Source organism: Stegostoma tigrinum, chromosome 1, assembly GCF_030684315.1.
Source record: "Stegostoma tigrinum isolate sSteTig4 chromosome 1, sSteTig4.hap1, whole genome shotgun sequence".
NCBI classification, from domain to species: Eukaryota; Metazoa; Chordata; class Chondrichthyes; order Orectolobiformes; family Stegostomatidae; genus Stegostoma; species Stegostoma tigrinum.
The window spans coordinates 151,709,835-151,723,461 of NC_081354.1; the positions used below are offsets into that span (position 1 = coordinate 151,709,835).

Below are 13,627 nucleotides of genomic sequence, written 5' to 3' on the forward strand. Positions count from 1 at the left end.
AGCATCTTTTAAGATGTATCTAGATGGATACATGAATGGGCAGGGAGCAGAGAGATACAGATCCTTGGAAAATAGGCGACAGATTTAAATAGAGGATCTGGATTGGCGCAGGCTTGGAGGGCCAAAGGGCCTGTTCCTCTGCTGTAATTTTCTTTGTTCCTTGTTCTTTGTTCTCATTCTATTACACTAGCAAATCACCCTGTGCCAGTTCTATCTAGAGCTAAATAAACGACCTGAAATTGAGGAAAAGGCACCAGAACTAAAGGAATTAACAACATAATTTTTGATCAAAAAGAAGAATTAAAACATAATTAGTTAGAAGAAAGATAGAAATATTGTTACATAGACAAAATTACAGAAAATAAATACAGAAGACATTGTTGACGTTAGCACTGTTTTGTCCGACTCAACATATTACAGTCATTCGTGGCACCGGAAGTTCACTAATAATGACAGTAATATGTAATTTTCTCATTCCATTCCTTGTAAATTTTACAATTCGATGTGCTTGCTTTACAAATAATGCTTAATGTGTACATTTGTTTTTCATAGGCTGAAATGCAATCTTTACTTTTAAAAGATGGAGAAACTAGTTTTACTAGAAATGCTACAAGCTCAGCAAGCAATGAAGATGATCCCAGTGCTTGTCATGGCAGAAAGACAGATCTTTTGACTTGGAACAAGTATGTTATGCTTTCATCTCAAGAAGATAAGTGTGACCGCAAATGTGAATGTGACAGGCTCAGGACAGACTGCAAAATCTTAAATAATGCTCTGATTGGAGACAATGTCACTTCACAAAGCAGTGACTTTAAAGAAATGTATCATATTCAGGATGACAAGCAAGTACAGGAAAAAACATCATGTTTTATTATGAATGATGATGTGTTAACGTATATGAGCAAAAAATATGAAGAAAGTAATCGTGGCTACAGGGCTCAATGCCCCAAACCACTTACTGACTCCTCAGTAGGAGATTTCTGTATAGAAAATGAGAATTTAGAGCATTGTGAGAACTCTCCCATTTATGATAAAGAACTGGAAACTTTAGAACAACCATCTGAACTATGTGCTCGCAATGCATGCCTTCTACCTTCAATTGTTTGTAGCAATTCTAAGTCTGACACATTCAAAGTAGAAGACACATGTGTGAGCATAGATCCATATCTGGACGTTCCACCATGTTTAACTGTACCTGTTCAAATTCAGGATATTTCAGGATCATCAAACACCAGCTCCACTGCATCCCTAGTTGATGATAAAGGTTCTGAAATCAAATTAAAATCAGTTTCAAATGTTAACACTAATGATAGTGATGGGCCCGCACATGCTGAAGACATATTTCAAATCAATAAATACCAAGATAGTAAGTCTCATGAGATGAATGCATGTGGCTATGAGTGTGCACATGTAGACTCAAAGGTTGTTTGTCCAAAAGCAATGCTACAAAACCTTGACAAATGCAAAGAACTAACTGAGGAATTTGAACAACCAGCAAAGGAGAATAGAACAAGCCATGAAGGTGCTGCCAAAAGCCTCAGCCTTCCTCTCAACAGCACAGAAGAACAAGAACGGTTACAAGGAAATTTAAATGCTTTGAAAAATAAATTACGTGAAGAAAATAGATCAACACATCAGTCAATGCAGTTGTTTGAGACAGCAGAAATTGAAGCCCATAATAAAAAAGTAGTATCCAGCTTCCAAGAAACTAGCAGATCTGCAACCTGTCAACAAGAGGAACAGCAGCCTGTTGAACAACCTGCACTGTTTGAAGGTAATTTAGAAATCCAATCAAATAAACTGGTATTCTTCAGTAGTAAAAGTGATGGCACAGATTGGCCATTACAGCAAATGGAATATAAAATAATCAGTACCACTACTGAACCTTCAGTCATTACTCATCAAGATGCTAGCACATTCACACTTACAGACAACAAGAAACTGAAAAATAATGAGCCATCTCCTTTCAAAAATCCTCATTGGAAGAGCTCAAGAGATTTTACTAAAGGCATCAATTATGAAGATATTTTGGACGTGTCATATATTGAAAATGAAGGTCTTCGTGAAATAGAAAATGATGTAAATCATGAATACCTGGGAGATGTTTTTCATGAGGAGAATATGAACCAGCAATTTTGTAATTCCACAGAAACAGCCATATCTCCTGTTAGAAATCCATCAACTGAAAATGAGCATTTCAACTTTCAGTCAAGAATTGTCCAACATTCAAATTCTGAAACTGTGTTGGATTTGGAAGATCATCTTACAGCACTTCAGTCCAATAATGAGCCTGAAGTTGTGAAATTCAGTGGCTTGCAATCATCTACTCCAGGTTTGACAGAACAATATATTTCTCCTTTAACAGAACAGAATCAAAAAAGATTGATTAAGATTGAACCTAACACTGCAAGGGACATCATGGAGTGTGTGGAGTATCCTGTCCCAAATGAAGAAAAACCATCAACAGTATGTATACCAATTTTTGACCAATCCTACAGCCTTCAGCAAGCACCGAGACCAATTCAGAACTCAGTGGAACATGTCGTTGAAATTGATATGCAAGTTAAGTATGGAGAAGTGCAACACTTGGAAGATATCGAAACAGTTGAGACAGACAGTTTGAAATCTCCATCAATTGATGACTCAAATCTGAATATAACTCAGAAATTTCAACCTACACTTCAAAATAACAGCCATTTGGAATGTTTGTCAACACCAACTGCAGAGGAAACTACTGCCACAGACAAAATCTCTGACATTGGCATTAATGTAGCTGCAGATTTTAAATGTTCAGAAGATTCTTCATCATATTTTGATGAGAATGTTGCTTTTCAAGGTGAATTTGGCCATCCTGAGAAGAACTCAGAAAATCACAACGTAACATCCCCAAGGTGTGGTAGTGAAATAGATCAGGGCCATGTTAATGACAAAAAGAGATCAACCCCAGAAAATTTAGAATCAGCGACACATTCAATCAATTTAATGATGAAAGTTCCACCTGTCACTGAACAGGTTAAGTATTTAGAAGTTAGATCAACAACAATAGGCTTGAATGAAAACAGTCAAAAAGTGGAATACTTAAATGATTGTAAGTTAAATCAAAATGATGTGTCAAAGTGTTCTGTAATAAATATGAATGAAATTGAAGGGATACAATCAAAAGAACATCTTGCAAAATACAAGGAAAAAGAATCTGCAGTAGTCACAGAAGAATACAATAAAACTATTCAACACAATGATTGTTCCCAGTCAGCTGCTGTCAGCAGCATAGAATTGAGCCTAATTACTCATCCCGTTGTAGGTATAAAAATGAATGGTGATTCTGATGTACAAGAAAATTGCAGAGACTGTAGTAAAAGACCCAGGGGAAATAATCTAAACAAGGTTAATTGTGCAGCAGTAGTGCCATTGAAGTACACCAAAACTGACACCAGCAGTGAATGTAGAAGGAAGTCTTGCCAGATGTTTACGTTGCCAAGCGACATTATACAAAGATTTTCTACTGTTTCTAAAATTGAAAATTTCCCACTAACTTCTAAAAATGATACAAGCCAAAGACTGCCCCCAACTACTCACACAGTGAGTATCATCAGTGACGGACAGAAGAAGACTTTTAATTGTATGCCACCCTTTTCCTTTCCAACCAAGTCTTTAGGTGAGAAGAGCACTGCATCTATACCATCGCTCAAAAGACAGCAGGCTACAGCTGTGAGGATTAAACAACCATTATCAGCAGCACGGAATAAAGAATTGATATCGGGAACCCTTGAGAAAGCATGTTTCCTTAGAACATCCAGTGAATTAACAAGGGCCACCACAGAGACCAGGCACCTGCCTCTGTCTCTGCATGACAAGCAGAAGGAGGAGCCACTCAAATGTATATGTCTTTCTACTGACTACATGGGAAAGTGTCCATTGGAAAAAAGCAAACAGACATATTCTTCATCAGGAAAAGAGAATCTTGATAAAAATCTTGCTGTCATTAAAAGAGTTTATGAAAAGTCAACAGAAGAACAACCTCTCATGTTTGAGCATAAGGAGCTGAAAAACATAAAGCATCCTCTGAAGAATGATGACAAAGGTATGTTCTTACTCTATTAAGTTGGCAAACATGCAATCATCACATTAAAATGTATAAAAATCCATTGACTTAAATCATTTTTGGACTGCAGTAAAATTAAAACAAATTTTAGAAATGGTTACCCTATTCTCTATAATCTGATTAAAAATCTACCTCAGTCTTGAATATACTCAATATCCAGCTTCTACAGCTCTTTATTGTCAAGCATTCCATAGATGCATCTGCTTCTGTGAAATAATAACTAAATGATTTTTTAAAAAAATCCACCCCTGGGTAACTCCACTAGAAAGCATTTTCCAGCATGAAAAATATCCATGAACAATTACTGTTTGTTTCACTCAGCCATCACTCAGCCAATTTTGTTTCCATGCTGTTATTGACCTTTTTTAGACCCTGTCCTATAACTTTCCTTACAAGTCTGGATACCTTCTGGAAATCCAAAAATAACTGTTTCTTGAAGTTTCCCCATCAGTGAAGATAAACTGACCGGTCTGTAATTTCTGGGATTATCCTTCCAACCTTCTTGAACAAAGCTGTAACGTTTGCAGTTCTCCCGGCTTCTGGCATTTCCCATGAGTCCAAGGGAGACTGAATGTGTCTCCAAAATTTCGATCCTCACTTCCTTCAAAACTTTTGGATGCATCTCACCATCAACTCCCAGAACTTTGTCAACTTTAAATGAAATGGCCTCCTTTCTCACTGTAGGGATTCTCTGACCAAGTGTCAACAATCCATCCAGAACATCTTCCTTCTTAATTTTAAACCCTTCCAGTGATACAGTTTCCTCCTCTGTCACCAATACCTAGATATCATCCTCCTCTTTTGTAAAGATAGATGCAAAGTATTCTTTAATATCTCAGCCATGCCCCCTGTTTCCGTGTGTAAATCTACTTTTTGGCCTCTGATTGGCCTTACTCCTCCTGTAACCACTCTCTTACAGTTTATATTCCTACAGAGGACTTTCTGATTTCCTGTTATGTTAGCTACTAATATTTTCTGATAGGTGCTGTTAGTTTCTCTTATTTTTTTTCTCATCACCTTCTTAAATCTTCAGTATTTGTGTTCGTTCACAAATGTATTTTCTGCCTTACACCTGTCATCAGTACAGTTTTGTTTCTACTGTTAATTTCTACTTTCTCATCCAAGGAACTGTGCTTGTTTGTCATACTTTTCCATAAGGAGGAATTTATCTCAACTCTACCTGAATCATCATCTTTTTGAACTCGGCCTATTGATCAGCTACTCTTTTTCCCACCAACCTCTCTATATGTTCATAGAATCCCTACAGTGTGGAAGCAGACCATTTGGCCCATTGGGTCTACACCAACCGTCCAAACAGCATCCTACTGAGTCCCACCTGCCCACCCAACCTATCCCTGCAACCCTGTGCTTCCCATGGCTAATCCAGCAATCTGCACGTGTTTGCACTGTGGGATGAAACCCACGCAGATACAGAGAACGTTCCACACATTCCGTCTCTCAAGAGTGGAATTGAACCCAGGTCCCCTAGTGCAGTGAGGCAGCAGTGCTAACCACTGAGCCACTGTGCTGTCCCAATAATATTGTTGTCCCATTAAAGTGAGCTGTCTGTCAACTGGATTTATTTTTTAGTCTGGATTGATACGTATCATTCTCCAATACTGTCCTGAACCTTAGGATACAATTATCACTGTCTCCTAAATGCTCCCCCACTGACACTTGATTCACTCAGGCCACCTCACTTCCCAGGACCAGGTTTTACAATGCATTCTTCCTTGTTCGATTGGACACATACTGCTGTAAGAAACTCTCCCAAGCACAATATCAATTTTTCAATGAAATTTCCTCTCACTTATCCAAACTCAACTGAATACAGGGTCCAACATATGCAAACTGTCCTCATAAGAAAGTCCCTTTATACCTAGAATCAACCTAATGAATCTTCTTCCAATACCAGTATATCTTTCCTTAGGAAAAGGGACCAAAACTATTCACAGTATTCTAGATGCCTAGAGCAGTGATGCTGGAAATCTGAAACATGAAAAGAAAGTGCTGGAGAAACACTGCAGGTTGTGTGGCAGCTACAGAGAGAGAAACAGAGTTAATGTTTTGAGTCCAGTGACATTTCGTCAGTATGAGCAAGGTGGACTAAGGCTGAGAATCTGGAGTGAAGGACAAAAGTTGGCACCAGTTGTGGGAGCAAGCGGAGAGACTTCCATGAGGAGCCAATTTCCATTTGCGATGCAGATGCTGGGTAGGATGTGGTGGCCACAGAGAACATGGGAGAAATAGGGAGGCTGCTACCAGGCTGAAGATAAGGGATGAAAACAAAGTTGCTGGAAAAGCTCAGCTGGTCTGGCAGCATTGGTGAAGGCACAAAACAGACTTAACATTTCAGGTCCGGCGACCCTTCCTCAGTCTGAGGATCGGTCACCGGACCAGAAATGTTAACTCTGTTTTTTTACTTGACCGACAAGCTTTTCCAGCAACTTTGTTTTTGTTCCTGATTTACAGCATCCTAAGTTCTTTTGGTTTTTATTTAGAAAGATAAGAGATACTGCAAAGAAAAGAGGTCAACTTCAAAGTAAATCTTCATTTTGCATCCTACAGCATCATCTTTAGATAGCAGCTGCTTCCCCTTTGCTTGAGAATGATATCAACTTCATTTCTGCTGTTTGCATCTCGAGGTGGTGGTGTTCATTGGATATTCTACCTTTTTATTCTTCTGTGGATATTCTTTTAATGACTTTGAACTGAGTGAGCAGTTTACTGGGCCATTTGAGAGTGAAGATGAGGGCCAACTACATTTTTGAGAGTCTGGAATTACACATGGGCCAGACCAGGAAAGGATGGCAAATTTTCTTCTCAAGCATATTAATGTGCCAGATGTGTTTTTAATAACAATCAATGAGGGTTATCGTGGTCAACATTCACTAAGACTGGTGTTTAGTTCCACATTTTATTATTTCATACATCAATTTATTTTCAACCAGAAATCATGGTAGGATTGAACAATGTTCAAGGTCATTTTCCTCATGACATTACCACAACTCCCCTACAGTTAGTAGTACCAATATGTGGGGATTTGAAAATCTCACCATAGCAGCTAAAGAACTGAACTCTCTTCCAGCTCCAAAACTGATGCAAAAAATCCACGCTGAAGTGTTCCCTGATGTATCAGGAAATGTCAAACTACGGTGCCTGATTTGTGACATCCATGCTGATTCCACCATTATATGGACAAAAAATGGAATTGTATTGACTAAAGCAGAAAGAAGGTAAGATGTATAGGTGGTTAGTGGTCATTGATTTTTCTGATATTTTACTGTGGATTGGCCACTGTGTGACTCGAACATCAGTTGTCTCATTATAACTTAGAATGGCAGTTTCCTCAGAGTTGTTCCTGTTCAGCCACAAAACCTTTGTCAAAGTTACAGCAGAAATCCAGTCTAAGCTAATGGATTGTGACCAACTCCAAGGACATTCCCAATCTAACTTTAAGTCATTGAAATCTGTTTTCATTTGTTCAAAGATGTTGCTATCAGTGCAGATGTTTGTGCTAAGAAATGTTTTATTATGAAGAAGTAACAAGATTTATGAGTTATGGGGTATGGAAGATCAACATACATAATTGTAGCATTGGATTTTTGAACATTCATCATGTCGTTGTCATCTGCCAATTCTGAATGCAATAATGATGGATTTCTATGATATGTTATCAAACATACCTCAAAATTCTTTTATATTTGTATAGTTACAAGTCCGATTTACCTGCCCTGAAGTGCCTGTATGCTTAGCAATAGTGCAAAAAAATTGACGTAATACTACAATAGAATTCTGCATGGTCCAAAACTAAAGATTGGAAACTTCCCCTAGGACTGATGCATCTGAAGACAGGCTGAGCTGTAATCCAAGTGTCACTGGTTAAAACAGCCCACTGTTCAATTTTTCTTTGTTGACTAAGAATAAATTTTTAAAAATCCTTTTTTTCTGGTGCACGTTGATGATGATAATTGATTCTTAGTAATCTGGCATGTATTTTACAGATGTCTAATATGGGTAAAATGGCCAAATTCCAAGGAAAACTTGGGAACATACCTGGACATTCCACCCTGATTAAAGTGGAACTCCTCTCATTGAGCAAGGTTTAAAGGGCTGATACAAATAAGGCAGATCAAGAATCCACCCCAAATTTATGCCCATCATAGTACAAAGCTTGCTTTGAACTTTTTAACAACTTAACATATTTGTCCTAAGCGTTGGTGAAATATTTCCAACGATTGAATATTGTATAAATTGCTTACAAAATAATTTGAAAAAAATTCTTGGGTTGATGGCATCACTGGTTAGACAATTGTTCATTGCACATCCTTAATTTGTCGTTGAAAAGGTGGAGGTGGATCATCTTCATTTCTACATCCATATTGGTGTGGGCAACGGAGTCACATATAGACATATACAACACAGGAGGAGGCCATTTAATCTATCATAAGACCATAAGACATAGGAGTAGAAGTAAGGCCATTTGGCCCATCAAGTCCACTCTGCCATTTAAATCATGGCTGATGAGCATTTCAACACCACTTCCCTGCATTCTCCCTGTAGCCCTTGATTCCTTCTGAGATCAAGAATTTGTCGATCTCTGCCTTAAAGGCATCTAACGTCTCGGCCTCCACTGCACTCTGCGGCAATGAATTCCACAAGCCCACCACTCTCTGGCTAAAGAAATGTCGTCTCATTTTCATTTTAAATTTATCCCCTCTAATTTTAAGGCTGTGCCCATGGGTCCTAGCCTCCCCGCCTAACAGAAACAACTTCCCAGCGTCCACCCTTTCTAAGCCATACATTATCTTGTAAGTTTCTATTAGATCTCCCCTCAACCTTCTAAGCTCAAATGAGTACAATTCCAGGATCCTTAGCCGTTCATCATACGTTAAACCTATCATTCCGGGGATCATCCGTGTGAATCTCCGCTGGACATGCTCCAGGGCTAGCATGTTCTTCCTGAGGTGTGGGGCCCAGAATTGGGCACAGTATTCTAAATGGGGCCTAACTAGAGCCTTATAAAGCCTCAGAAGCACATTGCTGCTTTTATATTCCAACCCTTTTGAGATCATGGTCAAGATCATTTGAGAATGATTCCCTCCAATAAAAGGCACTAACCCAGTTGGGTTTTTACAGCAATGCAACAGCTTTATGTCCACCTTCACTAGCTTTTCTAAATTTCTAGTTGGTTTTAAAATCTGAATTCAGATTTTCAGTTGCCATCAGTGGGACTTAAATTAAATATTCTCTGGATTATTATTCTAGCCCTCTGGATTATTAGTCCGGTACCTGATCTGGTGCAGTTGCAGCACTGGCATCTACCCGACAATAGAACATAGAACGCACCTGGGTCTGATTCCGCACTCGGGTGACTGACTGTGTGGACTTTGCACATTCTCCCTGTGTCTGCGTGAGTTACCTCCGGTCGCTCCGGTTTCCTGCCACAGTCCAAAGATGTGCAGGCTAGGTCGATTGACCATGCTGAATTGCCTGTAGTGTTCAGGGATGTGTACTTTAGAACAGTTATAGGAGGATCTGGGTGGGTGCTGTGAGGTATGGTGTGTACTTGTTGGGCCGAAGGACCTGTTTCCACACTGTAGGGATTCTATGATCTGTGGACATAAAATAGTACAGCAGATGAATGGGCCCTTTGGCCCATGATACTGCATTAAACATCATATCAAAATGTGGAAAATTGCCCAAGTATATCCTGTACACAAAAAAGCAGGACAAATCCAGCCCAGACAATAGGTATCATCAGTGGTGCTTTCAAATATCACCTGGTCAGCAATAACCTGTTCAATGACACCCAGTTTGAGTTCCGCCAGGGCCATTCAGTTCCTGACTTCATTACAGTCCTGGCACAAATGTGGACAAATGAGCTGAATTCCAGAGGTGAGATGAGAGTGATAGCCCTTGACAACAAAGCTGCATTTAACTATGTGTGGCATCAAGGAGCCCTAGCAAAACTGGAATCAATAGGTTTCAGGGGCAAACTCTCTGGTGGTTGGAGTCATACCATACACATAGGAAGATGGTTGTGGTTGTTGGAGGTCAATCATCTCAGCTTCACGACATCTGTGCAGGAGTTCCTCAGGGTAGTGTCCTAGGCCCAACCATCCTCAGCTGCTTCATCAATGATCTTCTCTCCATCATAAGGTCAGAAGTGGGGTGTTTCTTGATGATTGCATAAATTTCTCAACACTATTCACAACTCCTCAAATACTGAGGCAGCCCTTGTTCAAATGCAACAAGATCTGGACAATTTCCAGACTTGGGCTGACAAGTGATTAGTAACATTCACACTACGCAAATACTAAGTAATGACCATCACCAATAAGAGACAATCTAATCACCACCCCTTGACATTCAATGGTTTTACCATGACTGAATCCCCCATTATCACCATCCCATTGACCAGAAACTCAACTGGATTCACCACACAGGCACAGTGGTTACAAGATCAGGTCAGAAGCTAGGAATATTGCAGTGAGTAACTCACCTCCTGAATACCCAAAGCCTTTTCAATACCCACACTCAGGATTGTGTCGGAATACTTCCCACCTGTTTGGGTGGGTGCAGCTGCAATAACACTCAAGAAGCTTGACATCATCAAGGACAAAACAGCCCATGTGGTTGGCATAACATTTACAAGTATCCACTCCTTCCTCCACTGACACTCAGTAGCAGCATGTTTATGATCTACAAGATGCACAGCAGAAATTCCCCAAAGATCCTTAGACAGCAGCTTCCATCTAGCAGGGCAAGGGCAGCAGATACATGGGAACACTACCAGATGCAAGTTCCCCTCCACGCCACTCACCACTCTGATTTGGAAATATATGGCTGTCTGTTGCGATGTCAAAATCCTGGAATTCCCTCCCTAATGGCATTGTGGGTCAACCTATGACATATGCACTGCAGCAGTTCAAGAAAGCAGCTCACCTTCACCTTCTCAACAACAACTAGGGGCAGGCAATAAATGCTGGCCAGCCAGCAACCCCACATCCCATGAGTGATTAAAAATAACAGCACTCTGGCTTAGCGGTTAGTACTGCTGCCTCACAGTGCCAGGGACCTGGGTTCGATTCCAGTGTCAGGTGACTGCGTGGATTTGCACATTCTCCCCGTGTCTGCATGGGTTTCTTCCAGGTGCTGTGATTTCTTCCCACAGTCCAAAAATGTGTAGGTTAGGTGGATTGGCCAGGCTAAATTGCACAGGGATGGTTAGGTGGGTTAGACATGAGGACTGGGTCTGGGTGGATGCTCTTCAGAGGGGCAGTTGGGCCAAATGGCCTCCCCCACACTGTAGGGTTTCTATGATCTATGATCTTCTATGAACTGTGCTGGCAGACCCAAACACTTCAGTTATGTAACTCCTTTCTTCATTCAAATTCACACGCATTTAAATTAACTTACTACTTGGAAAACAAATGTCTGCTATTTTGCTCATATAAATCTCATATAGATCAATGAGGTGACATTTAGCTACAGAAAACAATACTTATATTGAGAATACATAATTTTGCTTTTATTGAATGCAGTGTATTTTAAAATCAAGCTCATAGAAATGTATATTTTACAACAAAGTAGAGCTTTATCATCATCATTCTGTGATCTTTAAAATATAAGAGGACACACTTTAAGAGTACAAAGAATTAAACCAAAGTACTGCTTAGGTACTGTACATATTGTATGATGTGACTTGGTAAAGAGTCATGAAAATTATTTGTTGCTTTTCAAAGCATTTGTTGCACTTTATTTTTGTTCAAAAATCTAAAACTACAAATTTGAGAAAATCAAAAAAGAAAAAAATCTATCGTGAAGACAATTTTTTTTACAATTAAAAACAAAATCCATTCCTCCAGTCACAATTATAGTGATCAAACTTTACCGTCCCAACTGTTTTCAAATTATAGCGCAGGAGATGACAGTCCTGTCTCCTTGGCAATAGTACAAACTACTATGAAAGATCGAGGGTTATATCAATGCTCCTTGAAGAACATGTATGGAAGTGTGTCCTGTGAGTTTGACTTCACCACTGAAGGTATCAGAAAAAAATGCCAAATATCCGATTATAGTTTTACAATAAAATTATGGAAGAGGTGCACATGGACTGATAATCAATTTGTCTTTATTCCCCAGTTCTGAATGAGCTTCTTAGTTATCAAGTTGTTGAAGGTACTACCCTTTTTAAGTCTACAAATTACATTTTATGTAGATGAGATAAACGTTTCGGTTGTATATGTTACAACAAATGAATACAGTTTAATGTCATTGATTCTCTTTCTTAAAAAGCTGCAAGTATATAAAGAATGGCATCAGAATATACATGTGTTTAATAGAATTCAAAGCACTATTGACATTTTACAATATTTTTCATAAGTGCATTTCAAAGAGTGGTGGTTTTTGCTGAAAAATAATTACATATTTTCCTGCCACCTGAATTAGTTGATTTTAAACCTTTTGTTTGAATAATTAGGGCACGGCTGCATCGAGTCAAACAATTACAATGATCTTCATGCTTTCCCTGATTCAGGGACAGGTGAGATACTAATGTATAATGTGATGTCTGTAAGTTTTTAACATGTGGTCAGTCTAAAAATGAATTGACTGCATGATGCTGTTTGCTACAAGCCTCTAAAAATTTGATTTGTCTATGGTCCAGTTGTAGAAATATTTTCAATATCAAGACAATTAGCTTGAGTCAGGAACTTTCCAATGCAAAAATTATCCTGAATCATGGAATTTTCGCCCTGTCGAGTATGGTTGCAGGGTAGAATGGCAATGGACAGCTCTGTGCCAAGACAGAGTGATGAGAAGACCCGCCTTGGTTCATTGGGATTTCCTTTGACTTGTTTTAGAACTCGTTGAGTCCTGTAGCTTTCGCATCACCTCAGCATCACACCCACCTGATTGTCTCTCATCATCTCCTAGCTACCTGAAGGCCACCATATGACCTCCCCTCACCCACCATGGTCATTCATACCCTCCATGCCAAAACAGTGCTGCCCCATGGCCCGTCATTTCCTCTGTGCCAACACAATGCCAACCCATGCCTCCCACTGTCACTGCTTGGCTCTTCATGCCCTATGTGACCGTCAATACCAACTCATCCAGCATGCACCAAGGGAAGATTTCAAGAACCATGCTGTAATGATACCGGATAAGACCTGTAAATGTTTTCGCCTATCAGGCTGTTGATCAGCAATGTTTCCTATCATTTTCTTTCCCACACTGTGCATTGTTTCCAATGTGTCAGCACACCAGTCAGTGTGCCTACAGCAGCTGCACATGCAGGTTGGAGGGAACATTCATGACCAGTAACCTTTGTTGAAAAGTAGATAAAATTTGAAATTCTAATTGCTTATTGAGTGGATAAAGCCACAAGAAGCAATAGCTTTAAATAGCCAATAAACATTTTATTATGCAGGGGCCCATAAACAGTCAATATCATTTATCTCATATTTTAACATCCAAAACCAACAGGAAGCATGTATAAATTAACAACCAAAGTATAGC

General features: G+C 39.4%; 1 protein-coding gene across 7 annotated transcripts in view; it reads left to right on the top strand.

Annotated features, from left to right (window-relative positions):
- alpk2 (alpha-kinase 2) overlaps positions 1-13,627 on the top strand; it is a 79,150-nt gene that overhangs the window by 44,807 nt on the left and 20,716 nt on the right. For 4 of the 7 annotated variants that reach the window (XM_048545875.2, XM_048545525.1, XM_048545616.1 and 1 more), the window contains 5 exons: positions 553-4,081; positions 7,191-7,338; positions 12,025-12,152; positions 12,251-12,286; positions 12,588-12,650. In XM_048545875.2, coding sequence (XP_048401832.1) covers positions 559-4,081; positions 7,191-7,338; positions 12,025-12,152; positions 12,251-12,286; positions 12,588-12,650 — 3,898 coding nt within the window. In that variant the 5' untranslated portion in view covers positions 553-558. The remainder of the gene's footprint in view (positions 1-552; positions 4,082-7,190; positions 7,339-12,024; positions 12,153-12,250; positions 12,287-12,587; positions 12,651-13,627) is intronic. The other 3 variants (XM_048545708.1, XM_048545962.1, XM_048546042.1) reach the window with 3 other exon arrangements.